General features: G+C 37.1%; 1 protein-coding gene across 5 annotated transcripts in view; it reads right to left on the reverse strand.

The window, feature by feature from the left end:
• The window catches only part of GALC (galactosylceramidase), a 41,119-nt gene extending 16,372 nt beyond the window's left edge, over window positions 1-24,747 (reverse strand). Inside the window, exons 1-8 of one of the 5 annotated variants that reach the window (XM_061998526.1) lie at window positions 24,709-24,747; window positions 23,404-23,472; window positions 21,548-21,611; window positions 18,212-18,325; window positions 16,716-16,855; window positions 14,289-14,327; window positions 5,038-5,168; window positions 343-498 (exon numbers count right to left, since the gene is read on the reverse strand). In XM_061998526.1, coding sequence (XP_061854510.1) covers window positions 343-498; window positions 5,038-5,168; window positions 14,289-14,327; window positions 16,716-16,855; window positions 18,212-18,325; window positions 21,548-21,587 — 620 coding nt within the window. In that variant the 5' untranslated portion in view covers window positions 21,588-21,611; window positions 23,404-23,472; window positions 24,709-24,747. Of the gene's footprint in view, window positions 1-342; window positions 499-5,037; window positions 5,169-9,809; window positions 9,938-14,288; window positions 14,328-16,715; window positions 16,856-18,211; window positions 18,326-21,547; window positions 21,612-23,403; window positions 23,473-23,680; window positions 23,749-24,448; window positions 24,680-24,708 lie in introns of those variants that run through there. The other 4 variants (XM_061998521.1, XM_061998522.1, XM_061998524.1 and 1 more) reach the window with 4 other exon arrangements.

Consider the following 24,747-nt stretch of genomic DNA (forward strand, 5'->3'; position numbering starts at 1 on the left):
AAAATAAAGCAGCTTTATTGTTACCTTCTTCCAGTGTTTTTCACATTGTTGCTTCTTCTAAAGAACATTCTATCATCAGTGTCGCAAAGGCATTTGAACTGTTGCATAAGTCATTAGATACTGTGGAACAGTATCTCAAGAATACATTAAAATTTGTGAGACTTCTACCCCAGAAAGAGGTAAGAACAGTAGACTTCATACCTTTCTGTATTTGAATTCAGACTGACAGTGGAGACAATTTCAGCTTATCTACTATCTTACCATAGCAGATGTCTTATATAGTACTTCAAATGATTCTTACATGCGAAGTTGTGAAAGAAATCGACAGCACACAGTACTTACGAAGTCATGTTTCCATTGACATAGTTTTGGTTCAGGATCCGAGCCCAGCAGCCTGCACCTATGTCATCATTGAAAGTACTGTAATCTTCTGAAGACCACAGTTTCTTCTTAGTTAATAAGGCATCTGGCACTGTTTTTGTTCCAGGGTAGTGAGCCCTACACAGTATTTCAAAAAGAAAGAGCATTTAGCACAAGAAGAAAAATTGTGGAAGTACATACAGCAGCAATGATTCATCTCCTCCAAACTGAAAATGAAAAATAAACTTTCTTTTAAATAATACTAATGGAAAATAAGAAAATGGAATGAGAGCGAGCTATAATATTTCACAGCTTATTGCCTTTGCATCAGTAGGAAACTATTTATTCTGATACATGTCAGCATACAAGCAAAACTAGCTTTAAATATATTCCTGCACTACGGCAGAGAGTAATCTTTAAATTCATAAGAGGGAAGATGATAAATTCAGAGCAAAGACACTAAAGCTATGGAAAGAAATTGGAAAAAGTAGAGACGATAAACAGGATTAAAGTTGCAGAGAAAACAAGTTCTAGAGGCAGATTCCTTCAGTGTATCTTTTTTCATAGCTTTACTCCATTTAAAGCCCACACACTTAATCTCATTTTGTCCCATTTATATGCAATCAAGTAGAACAGTTGCACTACTGGTTGATAAACTAATCATTTTTCTCTGCTCTCAGATGTAATTTCTATTACTGCTAATGAACATAATTTACATTGTATTTGCTTTTCACTGGCACTGCTGTTAACAAAGGGGTTTTGTTTTACTTTCATTAATATCTAAATAAGTCCTTAGAAGTAGTACATGACTAAAGAGGGTGTAACTCCGACTCAATATGAAAATCAACTTTTTAAAAACATAAGTACACCATTTAAAAAGAGAAAAAAAACCAACTTTTAATAGCACTGTAGAGTGAACACTTTCAAAAGACCCACCCAAATGCACAAAATAAATATTTGCTATCAAACTACAGTGAAGGCTTTCAAATCTAGTGTGTGCTGGATTTATTGAATTCTATATTATTTACATTCAAAGAAAACACTGGATTATGTTACAGTCCTCTTTTAGATATCTTGTGCCATTCTGCAACCTCAAGAACTAACACAAGGTGCGCAGCAAAGGACAGGAGATTAACTGTGTCCAAAACAATCTTTTGACTTCACCGGAAATGAAAACTCCTACACAAAGGAGCAACTATACTCCAATTTTTCTCAGGAAATAATTGGTCTACTCAAAGCAGTACCATTTGGAGAGACTTGAGCATTCTGATTAGCATTTTGGGGAAAACTGCAGAATCCTGAACACCTACCCTTCTTGCTGACTAAAAAGATGAACTGGAGTATAGTTTATAAACCATTCTTAACAGATGTGATGCACCAGCAAAAACAGTAAGATTTGGGATTCTCTGCTCAGAAATGCAGAGTCAGATACACTATAACAGAAGAACATTGCAGAGAGAGGAGAATCACTAACATCAAAGAATGGATGTTGGTGGAGGAAAGGTAATGAAAGTCATAGTAGGAACAAAATTACAACAAATGTGACACTAAGTTTAAACGTCTTATCCCTGTGTGAGAAGAATTTACAATGGTATGTTTTTATGGGACATGGAATAATGTATTCAAACCCAAAGTGGGTAGATTCACATTACATATGAGGAAGTTCTTCACTGTCAGGGTGGTGAGGCACTGGAACAGAGGTTGCCCAAAGAGGATGTGGATGCCTAATCCCTGGAAGTGTTCAAAGGCCAGAATGGACAGAGCTTTGAGCAACCTGGTCTAGTGGAACTCCATGGCAGGAGGCTGGAAACAGATATGTTCTAAACCAACTCGTTTTATCATCCTATTTACCATTATTTTAGTGTTTGTATTCTTAAAAGAACTGTCATTTACTGAAAAAGTATTTTCACTGTTCATTCCTCCTTTCAGTCTCCCTGAAAATAGAAGATGGTTGGGTCATCACCAGGGTCTCTAGCTGTTAGAGTGGTAATGAAGTCTTTTTAAAATATTAACCATTATGAAATTGTCTTTTCTATAGCTGATGGTGAAGTAATATAACTGCAATGGGAAAAAAACCAAAATCACAATTATCTATCTAGGACAGCTAAACTAAATCAGATATATTAGGAAAATAACTAAAGTAATTACTAATATCTCTTCTACTTACAGATTTCAAATGCTGCTTTGCATAGTTCCCTATAATGACTTACTAAAAATAACTTAGTTAAAAAAGCATAGAAAACACTTTGTGTTATTTTCTGGGCCACTACCATTTTCAAAACGAATAAGAGGATGGGAAAATCAGGATAGACATAGTCAAGTTTTCCACAATTTTTCTCTCATGTATAAGTTCAAGGCTGTAGAAATTAAATAAATCTTTTAAAAGACCAGTCTATATAACACCATTGTTGTAACGGACTTTTGCAGAAAAGCACTACCTATAAATCTCAAAACCTAGTTCTCAAAAACATCTCTAAGAAAACAAAAAACAACTAACACCATCATCTCTCCTACTTCTCATTCTGTAGCAACACACAGGCCTACAGGTACCCTGGCACAGTTTGAATTTCCACCACTACAGGCACAATACCACAATTCCATCATGCATTAATGTCACAAAATTATCTTGTTTTTCTTAGGTTATTAACTTGGGCATAATTAGGACTACAAAATTTCATTAAAAGGCCTGGTCTTCTGTGCCACTTTCAGTCAAATGTGTGTTTAGAACAGATCTGGTTAAGAACACTGATGATTCTAAACAAAAATACAGAGTTGTCACCAAATAGCACACTACATTTATATTGGGTGAAAATTTAAGTTGTTAGTCCTAAACTTACTGACACTTTCTAAACATTTCTTATTTTCTTTCAATTAGCAGCAGGAAGGTGCAGGGCAAGGTGGGGATTTCCAACATGCAGAATCAAAGTAGCTTGATCTCCCAACTGAATAGCATGCAAAAATCTAACTGGTTTAACTGAGTTACAAACAAGTAGCAAATATAAAGTACTCCTATGAGTAGTCATGGAATTTGCAAGCTCATCCTCGAAAGCCATTGTTTTTAAAAGCCACAATGTAATTTAAATGTGTTCAAAGTAGGAGTAATACTGGTTTATAATCCATTATATTTCATTTCACTGGTAAAAGTGATGCAATTGTAATAGCTCTAGAAAGTTGTTTGGAAATATCACATTATAAAGAGCTTTGGTGACCTGGGTTATTCGTACGTGGATAAACATCTATTATTAGTTTTATAGTCTACCTTTCAGGCACCCTCTAATTTCTAGCCCTTACATTACCTTGCAGATGAAGCCTGGATACAAACAATGCAAAATAAAACAAAAGAGCAGCTTTAAATTCCCATCCAGTTTGTGATCTGTGAGATCTCTCAACAGACAAATTACATCAAAGTCCAAAATTTATTTTAAGCACATTCATAAAATTCTGATTGTCCAAAATACTTTTTATTGTTTCAAATATAAAAGAGATCTCATCTGTAATGAGATGTGCACTACATGTTCAGTAGCCAAATGATTATCCATTACACAACACTAGTCTCCCTTTGAAGACTGAATCAAAGCAGGGGCACAAAATGCACCTGCAAGAGTAAAGCAACTACATGTTACTGAATTAGCATAAAAACAGTTGAGTTGCAGGAACTGGCTCTGGATGCATACTTGTAATTCCCCCCCCAAAAAAAACCAGAAAGGAAGCATGCTCGCTACATCAGGATCACAGTAATTATAGTGGATTTGCAACTGGTCAGTGAGTCTACACATGATCCAACATTCCATTTGCAAAAATCTGTTGGGATACTTTTGCTTGTTCAGAACCTGGGATGGGATTGATTTGGGGGAGACACAGACTATATGGAGGGAAAGTTCATTTGTGCATCTCCTATGGGTCAGATATGTAAAGACGAATTAAGAAAACCTCAAATTGAGGCAGGAAACAGACACATTTGAAGCATGTGATTGGGTCAGGCAAGTTTATGGAACTTAATTTAATTGAAGCTACTGTAAAGAGAAAAAGTTAAAGAGCAAGTCTTACACACATTTCCATTCAAGCAGACAAGTCAGTAATCAATCTCAAATTTAGTCTACTACTTTTGCAAAATATTAGCATCATATGATGAAACACATAACTAGAAAAACAAGTCAATTGGTTGCATGCTTTTCAAATACAATCTTTCCCATCAAAACAAAATGGAAACTAAGAACCGAGACATTATTGTAACAAAAAAAAAGAAAAAAAAAAATTATGGTCCCAGCTCATTTCTGGATCACACCCATTCCTGTAACAGATCAGCAGAAGTCGGTAATACACAACTGTGTAACAAAGCTGTCAAGCTAAAGCACCTTTTGCATATCAAATACAGGAACCAGAACAATCCTCAGAATGACCATTCTTGTCAAAAAAATTTCCAATTCCTCAAAAGTGCAAACACACGGCCAACAGGAATTTTCTACGTAACAGGAGACTCACAGTTCAAAAAAGGGTTGAGGTTGTCACCAGGTCAATAGAACCTGTGATTTGATGTGCGTTTGAAGTATCGATCCTTTCACATTGCAGGTAAGAGCATACAGAGGTAAATTTCTGTCTGTGCTAGTTATAAATAAGCAAGATGAAGACAAACTATGAACAAATTACCAAGAAAGAAAAACAGAGAGAACCCCCTACCCAATCACATCGACTGCTCCATCAAGCTCAGAGTCAAGCCGCAAGACAAGAGAAATGGGCTCCCATAGTCTATCGCTGGCTATGATCCTCACCTGCTGCAGACTGTGCTTATCCAAGGTGTATCTCAATAGCTTTGAAAAAAAGAAAAGGAGAGCAGATAGGAAACAGAGAGGATAAACAAATAAAAAACAATTTTGAAATCATCAAGAATTTATATTGAGAAAGGCAGCATCTTCTTCAGCAATATTTTCATATATTTCAAAAACAAATCATGTTCCAATTCTTATTTTTGCAACTTGGACAACTGCTACACCAAACAAAATGTAATAGATTGTCAAGTATGAAGTGCCTTCAAGGAAGGACACCTTCTTCCTCTATCATGCAAAACCAAAGTATAGAACAAAAACAACCCACATTTGGTTCTTATTTTCTTACACACGTAAAGCTGCAGATTAAGTTAATGACAAAGCACACATTTCATGCAAGACACTTTTTGCAGATTAGCCACTTAGATGTTACAGTGCTGAGGGTCAGGCTACAAGGACAACATATAGGCCATGGACAACTGAATCACAACTTAGAATTTGTGAACACACAATAAACATTCAATTAAGAAAATGAGTCAATGCTCCCTATTTTTCCTGATAATCAACTATTTCAGTTTAACAGTGAAGTTACACAAATAAGATCAGGTCTTCCTAAACACAACCAATTCAAGAAATGAGAAAAACCCCAGACACATATACATCTGATTATGCAACTGCATTTTATTTCAAGTTTTAAAAATGCAACCACTGTCCAATTCCCTAGAGACATTTTAAGGTCCTGAAAGTCATTGAGACAAATCTGAAATGTCACGCAAGATCAAGATTGACAGTGTAGTGTCTAGACACCCAGAGGTCTCCTGACCAGTGTGTGCTGTACTTGTCAATTCAGATAACATCAAATGCCTAACTACCTTCAAGTCACTCTGTACATTTCTAGCACAGATAATCTTCTCTAACAGGGAACACTATGTGCAGGAAATAATGTTGCAAGATTGATTTATTTTTTGCCACAGAGTGGAATCTGAACTAGTTAATGTGGAGTCTGACGGTAGCCTGAGACATCAAGATTTCCTACCTAAGCATCTTAAGAACTTTGTCTGACGAAAATGTTAGTTTTACTTCAGCATTGTATCTTCCTGTTACATCTTGCATTAGAATAAGGGAATATTTAGTTTGCAGACATTATTTGGTTTGCAGACATTGCAGATAAAGGGTTCCATCAGTGACCCCCAGAGCTCCTGTGCAAATCACATTAGTCAATAATTCTAATTACAGATAACATCCCCAGAGATAAGATACAAAAGAAGAGACTGACTAGGCTGTGCTACCAGTAAAATCTATTGTTTTAAATTGCGACTAACACTATGTCTTAAGATCAGTTACATAAATACAAAATCAAGTTTGTGCTTGGAACTATGGAACAGAAAAATTCTGCTTAAAACAATGGCAAAAGTAGCATGGCCCAAAAATCATAAAAGAAATCCAGAAGAAAGTATTTTCTATAATTAGTCTTTATTCTTCCACCCTCTTGGCACAATCTTAAGCCAATTTATCTTTCCCTCTTACAAGAAAAGTTTTCTTCTTCAGAGAGAAAATACCAGTGAACAGAACTTGTTCTTTCCATTGAAATGAGAAAGCATTCCTGGATTATCAGACTAACGATTCCTCTAAATTTGCAACTACATTAACTCTGAAAATCAATAGAATAAGAATTTATTACATAAAAGCCATAGCCTTTGACAAATAGTGCTTAAATATGTCAATCCTTTGTTCATTAAGGCTTTTTATTTTTTTAAAAAACAGACAATAGGAGATAGAAAAAAAACAGGAAATTGAAATGGCAGCACTTGTTTCCACTATTTTGTCATTGTTTCAGAAGTGACTCATGCTACCTCAACTAGAAACAAAATATTCTTTGTTCTGTCTGATAAATAAAGCTGACAAAGGCATATTTTTTCCTATCACTCAACATACAATTACTGTCCACTAATAATGACTTACAAGCCAAAGATAAAAAATTGGAAACTATGGAAAGACATTTTAAATTTGTCTACCTCTAGATAAAAATAAGAAAAAAAAGAGCATGGAATATAGTCAAGTCTAATTGTGTACTGGCATATAGGCCTTTAAAAAAGGATTTGATAATAGAGCTATGAACTCTATGGGCTTTGTTAAACACAGCAAACAAAATCTATGTTTAACACAGAAGATGTAGTGCTGTGTCATAATACATCCTGGGATAAAAGTAATACGTATATATACTATACAAACATGGAAATACTATCCATCAAAATAATATAAAGATAGTGGTGAAGATGCTCTTGCAAACGAAATAAGCAAGCATAACATAACATAGTCTATGACTTGTGATAACTGTATTACAATTTCTGTCATCATTGTCTTTATCTTCAAGAACTCTATGAATACCAGATAAGTAATTTGATTTAGTAGAAGACAAAGATTTTTCCTTTTCTTCTTCTAAGAAAATTCCTGTTTCCAACAGAAAGTGCTGCAATTCATTTGTATGAAATAATGGCAAGTTAATATGTTCAGGAAGACCACTCCTTCAATCAATTAAATTGAAACAAAACAGATGAAATTTATAACAGCTTGGTAGCCTTAATTCTAGTGATAAGTATGAAGTCCTCCATCTTTCAAATCACAGGCAAGCAGACAACAGATATGAAGGGGAAAAACAGACATAGAAACTTCACCTTGAAGTTTACCTTCAATATGCTTCAGACTGCAAATGGTATTTTAGGCAGGGATAAAGCTCCATGAGGAGCAATGATATCAAGGTAATAATCCTTTCTGACACAAAAAAGAAAGGGAAGGAAAAAAGAAAATTCAAAGAACCACAAGGAAAGAGGAAAGTCAGTTACTTTTTGTGGATGGATGTTAAAGCAATCATTTTGGTTATCTTGATAATTTCCAAATAAAACAATATCAATTTAATCTCAGGTTTCTATTCCAAAGTAGAACCAAAAAAAAAGTCACTGCAAAAGAGATTACAGCACGATGTACAGGAAAGGTTTTCTAAGTAAAGAACTCAAGATTATTCAGTAAAGAAAATCAATTGTTAGATTTTGCAAGCAACTAGGGACAGAGTTATCTAAAAGATGTAGACACAGTGTACTTTTAGCAATATTCTGAACCTAAGCATTTGAAGGACAAGTCCCTAAATACTACTATCTTTTTCTAGGTCATTAAGTACTCTGTTTAGTGCTTGGTGCCTCAAAGACAGCACTGAGAAACATGCTGTTCTCATTTTTTTCTAACCTTAATTTCTCAATATATAAATAAACTACTGCACAGGAAATATTCTACTGATTTCATTTTTTGTTATCAGTAAGGGATGGGAAGTTGGGGGAGAATCCATAACATTCGAGAAAAATCCCTGACAAAAGAAGAATTTTCATATTCAAGAAAAACTAACACACATCTGTGGTCCTAAAAGCTACAAACAAAAGAAGGTAGTCCTAACCTTGATTCTGTCATGCTCTGAAAGAACTAAGAACCATACACAGTGCCTTCATTCTGCAAGTTTCATTGGCATGGAAATCATAACTAAAACATTTCCTAATGCACTATAACTTGCTGCGGTGCAAGTCTTGCTTATCAAAAATAGTACAAGTTTTTAAACTTAAGTTACTCAATGCTTACATCATAATTAGTATTTCTCAGGCAGTCACTTTCAGGCAATCAGTGTTTATAAGGTCAATACATACAAAAGCAGTTTCTTTATAAACCCCCTACTTAATTGACTTGCTATAACCTTTGAACCACACATTAGTTTAAGCAATTAAGAGCCTATCACATACCCTTAGCATAGATGAGGATAAATGGTACACTAGTGATCACAAGCATGTTCTTATCACAGTAAGGTTAACAATAGAGGTAAGAAAGTTAACAAATGTAACAGAAGTAAACAATTTACACACATTTAAGTCATTTCTACAAGTAACGTACAGTTTTGAGAAATCAGAGATTACTAAGAAAGCAAGAGCAACAGAAAAAGTATCAAGCCAGCTGAGAGAAGCAAGGTAGTAAGAAAGCATATTATGGAGCAAGAATGCAGGAAAACAATCAAGCTGCCATTTGCCAGAACTACAACACTGGGTATTCCTAACTGCTAAAATTGAGATGGGTTGTATTACTTTAAAAAACAAACTTTGAAAACTTGTTTTTACTTCTACTTTACTGTCTATGCATGCACTTTTAACACTGCTATCAGAGACAAGCAACAAATAGAAAATCCTAGCTTTAAGGCTTGACTAGAAAAATCCCAAGGAAAAGACACGTAACAGGGAATGCTGCCACAATGGAAAGTCCCAGGTTAAAAGTTCCAAGTTCACCTGAAAATAAAACTGATTGCAGGCCAAGAATGCAGTCCTAAGGTTTTTTTGACTTTGAAGATGCACATGCAGATAGCTAAAAGTCCCTGTCATTTGCTAGTGCTAAGACAAGAAGCCTAAGACATAGTTCCCAAATGAATACTTTAAAGAAATGATGAAAGAGTGCTAAAATTATCTTACACATGTACTAAGCTAAAATAGTGGAAGATGGGAAAGAGTCACCAGTCAGCAACTGTACGCGATGATGAAAGGATTGGGAATGTCTAGGAAGTATGAAATAAGAACGAATGACTTCTCAAAACAGAGATGAAGACTTACAGAAAGGAAGCAATAAGCAACGTGTAAAACTCCTCCCTTCTCCCACACTTACCCGACTACCTCAATAGAATCATTAAGATAGGGATCAACTATCATGTCCTTTGCAATGCTCCAATCTCCATCCGCAGCGATGATGCCAACGTTCCTTAGACCCAGTCTGTCCAAAGATTGTCGAAGTACCTTAGTAACAGACAACACCACTTAAAGTAGAGCCTTCATTAACTAGGCAATATGAAAATAAGTCTGAAAACAATTTAAGAACTGTAAGAGAAGTCAGTGGAACCATTTGTTTTCAGACAAAGTCAGATAAGAAAAGTACTCACTTCTTTAAGAAGAGCCATAATGACAACTAAGACAAAGCTAATGATAAGTATTTTTAACACTGAAGGGTTATTTACCTATGACATGCAGATAGGCATTACACAAAAATGGGCTTCTCATTACTTTGAGTACTATTAACACGCCACGTGCACATGTGGGCTCCACTTTAAACATATTGAGTCCATCCATTGCATGTATGCAATTTATTACATATGAGTAACTGATTTATCACAAGATCATTCATGTCACATTGACCTAAAACTAATGACTGGCCGGAATGTAGAAGTGGACATACCTTCACAAGTGATCAGAAGTGAAAGTTAACCAATTCCAACAAATCTTGGGAAAATAGGGACTGAAGTTTTAAAATAGAAAATACCTTGGAACCACACAGTTCTCTACAAGAACAGAAACCTTTGCCAAACATCTGTCCTACTGAAGTGAAGAACACCTAGGTATTCTTTTCACAGGATACTTTGCTGAACAACAACAATAAAAAAATCCTTAATGTTCTAAGTGTCTGATATTTAAGTTGGGCCCACTACTTGACTCTCATATGTCTCGCTGATTTTCAGGAACGTAATACATTCAATTGGAATCGAATACTTACAACAGAACTGAGGGTAGTCAACTTTGAATTCAAACATGTCAGCAGAAAACAATTCCTATTCTATTTTTCCTCTCACATTTGCTTGTGGAATTTCTTAGCCAAAATACATCCAGACAAAATACACCCAGCTCTAACAGTTAAGAATGAACCAGGCTTACAGAGGGCTGACATGATACAAGCATGTTTTAACTCAATTAAACAAAACAAAGTATTTTAAGCAGCTTCCACATACAGTAGCAAGAAAAAAAGAACACAAGTCCACTAAAATTCTTTCTACAATCTGGAATATAAAAGAACAATGCACTGTGTGCTGTATGCTTGCATAAGAATTTTCTAATGATTTCAAGTAGGCATGAATCTTTAAATAATTGCTTGTAAGAGCACTCCAGCAGCATGAATGAAAATGAGGAACATTTCTATTTTGACATGTAGAAAAATAAGGACACAAAGCAAAGTCCAGCTGTTGGTGAAAGCCTAGATCTAAAGGATATAAAACTTCAGATGTAGTAAAGCAGCAATGAAGCTCTGTTCAGGTGCTGGAAGCATAAAGACTCATAATGGTATATATTCCTACAGTAAGTTCCTTACAATGTAAAACTTTCTAGCTAGCTTTCTGCCTAACTGTGGAGACAGTTCAGAAGAACAAAATTACTAGAAAGGTTGCAGAATGTCCATGTTGAAAGTAGTAAGGACATAGAACTGTAGACACTCAGAATGCATTCCACAATAACACGCAGAACGGTTCCCCCACACTCAGTATTTGTGTTTATATACAGATAAACTTAAGGGTTAGCTTAAGAAGAGAGTATTTTAAGAAGAGAGTATTTTAAAATATAGTTGGAATAATGGGATCTTCTTCAAGAAGAATTTTTAAGCAATAGAATCATCATTTCTTTTTTATATTTTTCTACTTAGTAAGAAACCTAACTAGTTCCTTAGTGAATGAGGTAAGTAAAACAACTTCTTACAAGTAAAAATTTAGAAAGATAATAAAGACTTAATCTAAGTCATCTATTTGTCAGACATTACAGGAAATGTTTGATGTGCAACAGCACACTTCAGTAAATAGACCTCTTTTGAAGTGGTAGACTGCAAATGGAACCAACGTGCTGATTAGAGAACAGATGGCAGGTGACACAGCAGAGCTGAGAATGAATGGCAAGAGAATTGAACGATGCCTTATTCAATTAATGTACTGTGAAGGAAAGGCTTACACTTTTCAGCAAATATTTGAGTGATTTAAAGAACAAACTTTAAACTAAACATTTAGCTCCAGAAGCCAAAAGCTTACTCCCAATTCAACAGCATTTAAAAGTTAGCAAGTAGAACACCACACCTACACTTAACATCTTGTTCTCCACATTCATTCTCCCCACAGACGAAAAAGCCTCCAGGTGACAAGACAAAGGACTGAGCAAAGCATTTATATTTTTTACAAGACATACAGAAAGCCAGAAAAACTGTTTTTTTAAAAAAGAATCAATTATTAATAAAGGGGAAAAAAGGAGACTTTGTTTATAATAAGTTCTGCCCTCTCTCTGATTATTCTTTGTAAAGAGCTCAGTCTCACTGGCACTCCAAGCAATACAACATCCAGTCAGTGAAGAAATAAAACTTGCAAAAAAAAAAGTCACGATTTATATCCCATCTTACTTGTACTGTTTTATTCCCATCTGCAAATAAGCATTTTCCATTCTGTCTGGTTTTGCACACACATACACACATATTTCCCGCTCCTCTCCTACCAGCATAATTTACCTGTGATTAGGATTATCCTTTAGGAGACTACTAGTATCCTTGGTGATTTCTCCATTAGACTACAGCAAATCAGTGAATCACTTTCCCTTTTGAAAAAGAACAGCATAGAACCCCCATTGTCTGAGGCAAAATCTAACAGAAAACTTCTAGCTCCTGATAGGTTTTTGTAACAAAGAGAGCACCCTATGATCTAATTTCCTAGCTTTAAAAAGAGCTAGACTATGGTTGGTGCTGAACACATATTAGGATGGGATATTCCAAGAGTATTCTAAGCACATCCACCAAACAAGTGTAGACAAGGATTTAAGCAGCTTCACGAATAAAATCTGAGGCATCTAAAAATCCACCAGAGTTCTGTTACTTAACATGCCCAAAGAAACAAGACACCTTGACATAGATGTTGATATTCTGCTGTGTCACACTTCAGTGTATTTCTGTCTTCTCTGGAAGGAATTCTGTAAGTCACTCAAAAACTCTAATGCCAAACCTCTGTGTTTAAAAGGAATTAACGGTCTAGCAGCCTAAGAAAAGGAGAGTCTAGAAAATACCTTTAATGAAATTAGTTGTACAGTATATATAACAGAATTTGGTCTGAGAGGTGACAAGACTTAGAAACTAAGTTACTGTAGTGGTACTTGACCCAGTAAATCAGTTTAAAACACATGGTTGATTAACAAATTTGTTAGCAAGAAACTCTTAAAGCTGGCTAAAAGGTATTCCTTTTTTTTCGTACAAGGCATTGAACCAGCACAGAGCTTTCCGCCAGTGCTTCCTGCTCAGCGCTACACAAATCAAAGGAAACAGCTGTAAGGGTATTCAACTAACTCTACATTCTTGAAAACATAATTTTTAAAATAGATTTTTCTGGGAGAACATTCTCAGTTTTCAAGAATAGGCAGAATTTTATACATATCAGCGTCATGAAGATACTTAAAGATACTTCTTGCTCATATCAAACATCAAGTTTAACATTTTATGTAATTTCCTATATCACTTTACTAAAACAAATTATTGAACAAAATAACTACAGAAGTTGCCAAGGACAGATTATCTGACTAACCTCATCTAGTATACACAGACTGTAAGAAATTAAATTTTTCTAATAGTCATTAATTGACTAATTTGAGGCAGATGAGATTCAAACCCTACTGAGCTCTGGGAAAAAAAGAATGAGTTTTTCTACACTGTTTAACCCTTATTTGCTTTTAAGAAGAGGCAATGTGATTGCTTCTTAGCCTCAAAGTAGATACAAGGAAAGGAACAAAAGAAGCAGTCTGTACTCAAGATTCCACTCCAACATAACAAACAGAAGTTGTTTTTTCGAAAAACAGCAGGGATAGACAGCAGTGAAAGATATTACTAATATCTCAAGGTTGGTTATGTAAATTTCTTTGTTCTTCCAACTCTATTAGAAAAGAAGGTACTGAATTTTGCACTGCTAAAAACAGAGCCTTTATGGGTTTTTTTATAAAATATTGCTATAAAACTCAGGGTTCTTAAGGTAAGAGCATTATATTCACTGGAACTTTGCTAGAGAATTTCAAGTAATTCTATATCCAAGCCAGTACAAAGATGATGAAATTGTATTATCTCAGTAGCATTGAGTGGAGCTTTCATTAAAATGTAGAGATCCTAAACATTTAGCATATATTGACACATCTGAAGTTCAAAGTTTCAGACAAGACCTAGAGATCTCATCCTATTAGCATTCTATGCGTGCAACTACAAGAAACAGAGTTCTCAAAGTAATTGTAGGATTAAAGTCTCTCTTCTAGGCAACTTAAGAAAGGCTGTTTACATATGATAACACTTGACTTTAAAGAAATAAGAAAAAATACATACCTTAATATATTTGCTATTAAATGCCCTTTCATTCCATATCTATAAAGGAAAAGTAAAAAGCCATTTAGAAAAATCAGGATACATCAATGCATAATGAAAGACTTTGTTTACATATATGTAAGCTTATACAAGTCAATGAACTCCATGGTTTCTTCTTGCCCGAGGAAAGTGCTCTGGTTGGTTTTCTTATCAGCTCTTCAGAGGAAAACTTTGTCTGAAAGTTCAAAGTAGCTGCCTGTTTTTCTGTTTCTAAGGTCTCCCAATTCCACCTTGCTGAAAAGAACTCTACAGTTGCTTCAGCTCAACAATGGTAGCAGTGTTCCACATGGCATTATTATCAACGGGTCTACAGTTTGTTAAAAAGGAACACATTGTGGCTTCGAGGGGAAGTCGTAACGAATGGGCCCTGCTGCCATACACCAACATCAGAGAGCCAGCATAAATTGCCTATCAACTGCCTACAGTTTTAGGAGGTTATTCAATGATATTTAACAGTTCTTTCTAGTTTACACAGGACTATATCCATACTTGAACACAAGAGAGATCCAGTACAGTTTAAATAAACAGAAACAGACACATTTCTGCTCTGGATTTTCCATCTTTCATGGAAAGAGGATTTAAGTTAAACATGTTTACAATTCAAAACAAGGAATACTAGTGTCCTTTCTACCAAATACCCTGACCAATAAAATACAGACAGAAATTGTATTACTTTCTTTTTTTCTAGCCACAACATGAACACTGACTCATTCACCAGTAAAGGTGAATGCATCCCCCTGTAGGTGTAGATTGCCCAACCATGTACTACCAGACATTTCCTTGCAGGTGGCACATACCCATTTTATTTTTATATTTCTAGATCTCTCCTGAAGTGCTAATGTGAGACTTCAGAAGTGAGGCAACCAAAAAGTTACTTACTGAAAGACTCATTTCATCATAAAGCAAATAATAATATGTAACATGCTATAAACCAACAGAGCAGTCAAGACTAACAACACAGTATCACAACAGCACTAGAATTGTTTTGACAGTTTGTGAGCCTTCACAAACCACACTGCTTTCCTGAAAGTAAATTTCCCGTCATTTTAGATTATATCCACAAAGAAATCAGATAATATGTAATGTCATTGCACTATCTGCAGAAGCAGGAATTCCCTTTTCTTAGGAGTATAGCTTTCAGAAGGCCAGTCACTGTGAAGTAACAACACGGAAACCAAACATTACTCAAGTACTTCAAGTGCAGAACTTACTTTCTACTTCAAGAGCATAACAAGGAAAAAATTAACAGCAGTTCTCCTTGTTCTCCCTACTGAACTGCTGAAGCACCGTGTTACACAAAGTACACGACTGATACAACTGAAATAAATCAGCAATTTCAAGGGGAATGCATTACAGAGGAGATACACCTCAGATATACCCTCCCATATTACAGCAGAAAGGTCAGAGTTCCTTCAAGAGACAGGAACCATAACTTCAGAAGCTTTGCTCTGAACTGCAGAGGTAATTTTCAGCTTTTCTGCAATTAAACAACTGTCTCATATCAAAACAAAAGTCCAAAATAAGTACTTCAGTAAGTATGGGGCTGATTTTAGAGGAATCCTAGCCAACACGATTGCTTAATCAAAAAAAATTTCAGAACTTGAATCTCAGACAAATCAAGAACTTGAAAAGTGTTTTGCCAGATTGTTTGCTTCTCTCTCTCTCATCTCTAAAATATGAGATTTTTCTCAGACATTTGTTCACTACTTCCATATATTGCACTGTAAGATCATAGAATGGTAGGGGTTGGAAGGGACCTTTAGAGATCATCTAGTCCAATCACCCTGCAGAAGATCAACCTAGATCAGGTTGCACAGGAACATGTCCAGGATGGTCTTGAAGACCTCCAAGGAAGGAGGCTCCACAACCTCGGCGCGGTCTGTTCCAGTAGTTATAGTGTACTGCTATACATGCACTTTTATCTATTATAAATAATGCAGATAAAAATGGAAGAAGTTGTAAAGGATTGCTCTTCAGCAAAACAGTCACTATATTTTACACCAAGTCACATTAGCTGACTTACACAAACTCTGTCTTAAGTAATGCTTTTTATTATGTGGTAACTGCCAAAACCCAAGCAGAACAAGCAATGCAGAAAACGACAAGCCCAAGACTCAAGTTGCTGAATTCCCAAATTCTCTGGTAAATTTGCTCTAGAATTCATTACTGACTTCCCAAATAGTCATTTTGCACTGGTTCTCCTTTAATGGCTATTACTGCAGACAGACTGTAAACTAATGTAACTTCTGCCTTTGTAGCAGGAAAAGCCAAAACTGCAATTACAAAACATTTTCTCTTCTCATTCCCCTCCTCCAGTAATCAACAAAAAGAGACAAGACCTTAGAAATTAATACAAGCAAAGCATATAGGGCACTTTGCTGTACTGACCCCAACATAGTCGATGTTCAAATCATGATACTTTTTAGCTCCTAATATCCAAGAAACAATATAGTAAACAGTGACATCTGGATAGTCATAGGGCCAATTTTCACCCTTTCCTATCCATCCTGGAAATGTCCAAGGTAATCCTGGGAAAAGAAAAGAAAAACAAGTAGGCGAGACAAGTGGTGATCTATATGACTGAGTAAGCTTCAATAGCAAACTGTAGTTTCTCCTATCTAAAACGAAGGAGCTGAAATGTACTTCAAATCCATGTAGTTCCAGTGCAGACGATGAAACATAACTTATTTAACTGGAGAGTGTGCTCTAATATAAACTGTGACCAAAAATAGTAATAATAGTTAGTTTGGTTTGTTTTGGTTGTTTTAAGCTAGAAAATCTTCATTGCTAAATACTACACAGTCTTTCAGTTGAATGGCATTAGCTCTAACAAGTCTAAAATTCCAAAGATTTTGCAATTAAAATTCATAAAATTATAGACAAAGGATCAATACTGAACACCAACAATTTTTCATCTCCTGAAGTAATAATCTGAATCTTACTTCCTTTCTTAAGACCATGAAAAAATATCATTGTAGTAAATAAGACATTAACCTAACCAGATCCTTCTAAATCTTTAGCTGCCTTTGTTTAAAACACTATAAGCTAATTCGAAGGCAAATCTTCCTTCTTTTGTTGAGAGCCTGATCTGAGGGAAGAGGAAAGTTAATAATAATCATAATTAGTTATCAACAGTAAGCTTACTGCTTGTCACACTATTTGTCTAACAGAAGCTGACTAGTAAATCCTGCACCAACTCATGCATTGTGGCTGCAAGTGGCAAAGCCTGACGCACGGAAAAGAGGGGATTAGTTGCATTTCTTACCTTGTTTCATGTAAAATACATTTTGTAAACTGTTTCAATTAAAATCTAAGGTTCTAGATTTGTACTGTCACAGCACACACAACTCATTATCAAAACAAGAGGACAGGGAAGTCCTTTTACAACTCAACTACTTAACATAAGACAAATCAGAAGATGACAACGACTATAGCAGAGAGGGGGATGATGAGTTTGTAACAAAATTATATAATTAAATCTAGTGAGTACATGATTTACAGATTCATACTTCCTGTAACTTTTCTTATCCCTACCAATTTTTTTACTCAGAAATTATTCAGAAATTCAGCTCTCATGATAAATCCTTAATGTTCCTTGCTGCAATGCTAACTAAGCATTTATGTTATTTGATAATCATTTCTTAACCTACACTACTCGTTATATTACCTGTTACAGTAGCATAACATGATTATCTTGTGCTACTGTAACAGAGGAAAACACAGTAAGTTAGTGACACATCAAAGTGAGCTTACCAAATACTAGAGATTCTACTTCACAGCATCAAAACATCTGCCCCTTAAAATTAACACATTAACTAAGAATCAGATACATAATTTAGTTAAGGGGGAAAGACATTGAAATATTACAGCTTGAAGCAATTTACCAATCAGTTTAATTTTGGGGTTCCTCTTTTTAGCTTCTTTCATCAGCCACCATTCATAGCCCCGGAAGTAGTTCTCATCATTTTCATAGTGCATATGGGAGGGTTCAGTACCGTCTAGGAAGCAAAGAGATGGGCACCTCACAATTACCTTCTGTGTCATAAGCTGTCACACATTATAAAGCATTCCGTATTGCTCACCACCACAGTATGCAAGCACATATCTCTAACATGGTTCACATGTTCTTTGGCATGTATTTCAAAGCAAAATCAGTAGCAGGAGGGAACATGCCAAGACTTGCCATCCTTCATTCTTAGCATCTTAACTTAGCAGAAATTAAATTTATTTCTTTTTTTATTCTTAAGGGAATATGCCTGCTTTGAACATCAGAATGTGATAACTATTGGGCATTTTGTGTCCCTAGCTCTGATAATACTAGATCAATATTCACGATTATCTTGGTCCCAAAAACTTCTAGGAAAGTTACAGGATTAAGATCAGGAGATAAAAAAAAAAATAGAAGTAGGTTATATCTAAACCAAAAAAGAAGTTTATAGTCTGTTTCTTCGGTGCAAGGCAAGCCCAGAGAGAGAAAAGAAAGAAACTGTCATAATTGTTTTTCAGTGATAGGAAAAAGATCTTTTTTTTTTTAATATAAAGGTGCATAAGAATCAGTGTTGCATGGGAAGTTATTACATACAAGTCAAGAGATAATTTGTGCATAGAACTGCAACAATTACTTATGCCAAACTACATGCTTAATTGTTCCAGAGATCTCTTCTGATGGCTTTGTTTTTTTTTAAACAAAGCCTGCTGAAATAGCACATTTCCATTTAAAGAAAACATGATTTGGGGTTTTTTTACCTTAACACAGAACCACAGAGTGGTAGAGGTTGGACAGGACCTCTAGAGATCATCTAGTCCAACCCCCTGCCAAACCACCTTCACTTCAATCAGGTCACACACAAACGTGTCCAGGTGGGTTTGGAAAACCTCCAGAGGAGACTCCATACCCGCCCTGGGCAGCCTGTGCCAGGGCTTCCTCACCTGAACAGGAAAGATGTTTATTCTTATGTTCAAGTGGAACTTCCTGTGTCCCAGCTTGTGCTCATTACCCTTTGTCCTGTTACTGTGTGCTACAGAAAAAAAATCATCATCCCATCCTCTCAACACCCACCCTTTAGGTATTTATAAATGTTAATGAGATTCTCTCTCAGCTTTCTCTTCTCCAGGCAAAACAGTTCATCCCTAGGTCTTTTAGCCTTTCCTCATGAGAGATGTTCCAATCCCCTAATGCACCCTTATAGCCCTCTGCTGGACTCTCTCCATGGGTCCTCTATTGCTCTTAAACTGGGGAGCCCAGAACTGGACTCAGGATCCCAGATGAGGCCTCACCAGGGCAGAGTAGAGGAGAAGAACCTCACTCGACCTGCTGGCCACACTCTTGATGCATCCCAGGATGCCATTGGCCTTCTTGGCCATGAGGGCACATTGCTGGCTCACGCTTAGTTTGCTCCCAGGTCCCTCTCCGCAGAGCTGCTCTCCAGCAGGTCAATCCTCAGCCTGTACTGGTGCATGGGGTTGTTCCTTCACAGGTGCAGGACTCTGCACTTGCACTTGTTGAACCTCATGAGGTTCCTCTCTGCCCAACTCGCAAGCCGGTCGAGATCCTGCTGAATGGCAGCACAGCCTTCTGGGGAATCAGCCAGTCCTCCCAGTTTGCTATCATCAGGGAACTTGCTGAGAGTATACTCTGTCCCCTCATCCAGGTTGTTGATGAAGATGTTGAACAAAGACTGGCCCCAGGATCGATCCCTGTGGAACTCCACTGGCCACAGGCCTCCAACTCAACTCTGTGTCACTGATCACCATCCTCTGGATTCTGTCAGCCAGTTCTAGATCCACCTCACTATCCACTCATCCAATCCACACTGCCTGAGTTTTCCTACACTTTTCCAACACTTGGCTACTTGTAAGTTCTATTTAACAGAGACACAGAACAACAATTAGATTCCAAATTTGTGACTCCTGATAACACTTCAGACAGACTCCTGATTACATCTCTGAGGTCAGAATGAGAGCTGCGGTCTAATGTGTTAAGACATATGCAGCCTATTGTTCATGTTCTAAAATCTGAAAAGCCATCACACAAGTATGCAACAGCATACTTAGCCTGCAGCAAGCGAAGGTCTGTGAATGCACGAAGATGACCCCATTCTCCTACAACCAACAATTTATTCATCAAATACTGAGCTCTTAAACCCACTATAATACATTTCATCACGTTGATTTTTCCTAAGGAAAGTAAACACTTTTTAATTTTTTTTTGTTTAATTATACACACATTTAAAAAAAAAATATATAAAATACCAAAATATATATATAAAATACCAAATAAAATAAAAAAGACAGATGCTATGCTTTCTATTTATTAACTGAGTCTGCTCTAAGTCTATTCTTGACACAGACAAGATTTACTTCTGGAGGAGGAAAAAAAAAAAAGATCCAAATTGTAGTCTATTTACCGCTTCTCAGCTTCATAAGCAGTTACTGAACAGTTTCTTGTATATGTAAATGCAGTAGGCTACGCAAATGAAAACCTCTTGCTGTAATTTACAAAGTGTACAGGAAAAAAAAAAAAAAATAAAAAGCAATGACTAGTATAAGACAATGTCACTCCAATGAAATGCACCAGCACATTCTCAGAGAAACATAATTGCTTCTTGCATTTTCATGTTTTTAAGATATAAACTACCACCCGTACACAAGTTTTACAGTTTGTATTGTGAAACTCGTGTTTGAGAAATGCTCTGCAATTCACAAAGGTACAAAAGCTTCCTTAATATTGCTATAGAATGCAACCTATTACAGGGGTTGGAAGGGTCCGCTAGAGATCATCCAGTCCAACTCCCTGCTAAAACAGCAGGTCACACAGGACCACAAAACCCAAGTGGGTTTTGAAAACCTCCAGAGAAGGAGACTCCACAATCTCCCCAGGCAGCCTGTGCCAGTGCTCCCTCATCTGAACAGCAAAGTAGTTTTTCCTTATGTTTAAATGGATATAAGCTGGAATACAAAAAGTTCCATTACCCCTTTTACTATCACTGGACACTATGGGGAAAAAAAAGATCCTCTTGACATGTATCTTTTAAATACCTGTGTTAATGAGATCTCTCCATATTAAATGTATGACAGTGAGAATCACCTCCAGAATGTTTATGTAAATTTCTCCTCTACCAGTTTAGCAGACATCTTCAGCTAAAGTGACATGTACAGGAAATATTACTTATATCATCATTGCAACAAGAATTTAAACCCTGCTCAAACAAAATCCATACCTGTTGATTGTCCATCACCTCCAATCTCTACTTTGAGCATATGTAAAGAGGCACCAAAATTTGGCTAGAAAATAAGATACAGAAAAACAAACAATCCTGTTGTTATCAAGTACAACGCAATAAGTAAGTGTACAACCTTGAAGATGCTAAGTATTTGGGGTTTTTTTTAACAACTATTATAGATGCAATGAGAGATTACACAAAATTCTGCTTCAAAAGGAAATCAAGCAAGATAAAGAGTATGCTTCTCTTGCACCATTAATGACAGTTCTCTCTAGCTGTGTAGATTTTAAAATGGTTATGCTCAAGAAAACACTGAAGCACTCTTGAAGTGGAACATGGGCTACACGAGGAACCTAACAGTTTGTCCACTGTTACTACAAAGTCAAGTTTGTTTTCACTTAAATTTAAGTTATCAAAATGCAATATTTCTGTAAATAATTTATGCTTTGGTGGTAAAGGGTTACACTACTTATGTGAAAAAGCATACATATGGGTCAGAAATCATTTGTAACTACAGAGGGAAACACAAAAGAGGAAAAAAAAAACCACACCACAACAGAAAACAAATGATCAACTCAGCCACTATCTTCTTCCCCTGGCACCTGGCTGGTGGTGCCAAATATAAAGTTCAAGCTCTTACAGGTGATCCTACTCCTAGCATCTTCTTCCAGCCATTAGTGGCTTAAGAGTCACTCAAACCAGAAGTTACAGCTAATCATTATTTTAATTACCGCTAACAAACTTGCCTCCTTGTGGAATTACCCAAGTACAATTTTAGCATTCAAAAAGTTTTCAGATGTGAGAATGCAGTTTAATTAAAAAAAAAAAAAAAAGTGCCACACAGACAAGAGATTTCTTGTCCTACAAGTCTGGGATTTTTTTTAATTCATTTTTAAATAAGAACCTAATATTCCCAATTTATCATTTCTCCTCCTGATATGACTGATTCCAAACTTTTAACACATTTGCTCTCTCATCTCGATCTTGAAAATTTATGGACATTAAAAGATTAAAAGACAGGGAGATTGAGTGAAGGTATACTCTTCCTCATGACAGTTTAAGAGATTTTGGTGACAGACTATGTCAGAAATTCTTTGAAAATCGTGGTCTCTCATCTAGATTTTCTTTTATAACATGCCTGATGATTCTTTCAGAAAACTCATATTTGTAACACACAGCTTCAGTTTCCAAAAAACATAAGATTTTGACCCCTAAGTCACATTACGTAAATTCAGTAAATTATTCCCCTCCAGTCACCTGGATTACACTGCTTGAAAGTAAGGTGACAGTCTCTTCAGCAGAGTAATTTAAAGTGCCAAAAGCAAAACAAATTATTACTCTCCAGTGCAACAAGTATTAAGTTGGGTAATTCCACGGGTTACACTGGATAAAGCAGCTTACAAACCAATAGCTTTCCACACCTTCTAGAGTAACTGCATTTACACTTGAGACTAATTTGGAATAGATGTACTACTGAAACAATACAGTCTGCACAGTCATTTTCACATTATGTGAATCTATCTGTATCTATCAAAACTGTCTCAAAGACCCATTTCCTGCAATTCCTATGAACCGTTAAACTGTTAAACATATTTTTAAAATATACTGGGAACACATAAAAGGAATTTTCACAATAATTTGAAGAAATAAGCTCCCGAATAACACGTCAGTTCTCAAAAACAACTGATAACATTTAAAGTACTGATAAAAATCAATATTAAAGTAAATGCCTTGCAAGACAAGATTTTGTGTAACTTCAAGTAGTACTGAATATACTACAGGAGTTCCAACATTATACAGCAAGAAAGTCTACATGAAATTGGACAATATTGTAGCAGTGAAACTGACTTTACCTTGAACAGGTAATCTAAAATCTGGGAGCGATAAGGTTCTTGGTAATTCACCAGCAGTCTAGATGTGGCCTACAATGGAAATAAAACATGAAAACCTAACTTTCAGACAAACAAGTACCTCCCCGTTTGTCAGTCAAGGACTTTCACATAGCTCACAAACCTACAAAAATAATTATAGCACCAGGAACTGAGACAAGCCTCTACAAAAACTGTTTTCTAACCTTTCAATTGTGCATTTCTGGTTTCATAGATTGCACTTACCTTGTACTCTGATTACCTGCAATTTACTGCAAAGAGAGCTCAGAGAACAGAGATCTCGCAGACTCATCACAAGCTTAAAACACAACTCCCTCCTACAACATTTCTCCTGCTCTATTCATATCTCCTTGCTTTGGTTCATCGTAAACCGAAAGCAACAGGAGCTCAAGGAGTACAAAGGCAGGAGGGCAAGGAAAGCAATTCAGTAGGTCCAACAGTGGGTCAGAGCTCTCCTGGCTCTGCTGGCTGGACCACCTAAGAGCGTATAATTGGCTATGGGCCCGGCCAGCATTTTAAAACGGAAAAAAAACCCCACGCTGGCTTAGTTTTTCTCCAACAGCAGCGAGGATATAGCTGGCCCTAGGCACTCCAAGCCGTCTGATGAGGAAGAACGACTATGCAGCTGACCGTTGAACTGGCACAAAGCAGGGCCCGTCTCCAGCTAACCTCGCAGTCAGAGGACCACTGCCCGTACAGCTCTCCTTAGGACCTCCGGCACCCCCCCTCAGAGCTTCCCTCACATCCCTCCCTTCGGCCTCACGGCTCCCTTCGGAGCTCTCCGCTCCCCAACCTCTAATGGCTCTCTACGAGCCCCGCAGCCCCCACGGCTCCCCTCAGAGACACCCTCCGGCTCCGGCCGCGCCGAAGCCTCGAGGGCCTGCCTTGAAGCCAGCCAACATTCCCACAGACGGAGTCCGTCACCGCAGAGCTCGCTGCAGCCCCCGCGCTGAGGAACGCGCACGCATCGCAGCCCCGAGGAGACCCTACGCCCGCCGGTGCCGCTCACCCCGCCGCCACTGACAGCTCCTATCCCGTCGAACTGCCTGCCTAGACCGTGGGCATCGTCCAGCACGTAGATGGCGGTCGGGAGCACAGCGGCACTGACCCCGGAGGGCCCCGAACCCCAGCTGAGGCCAAGCAGGAGCCAGCCCCACAGCAGAGCCGCGCACTCCATCCCACCCGCACCGTCCCGTTTCCTCTCGCTCTCACAGCACCGCGCCACTACCCGGCTCCGAGCATCATGTGACCGCAGAACCTGGCAATCACCTGGGGGGCGGGACGTGAGCTGCCGCCGCCGCCATTTTG

Source organism: Colius striatus, chromosome 6, assembly GCF_028858725.1.
Source record: "Colius striatus isolate bColStr4 chromosome 6, bColStr4.1.hap1, whole genome shotgun sequence".
NCBI classification, from domain to species: Eukaryota; Metazoa; Chordata; class Aves; order Coliiformes; family Coliidae; genus Colius; species Colius striatus.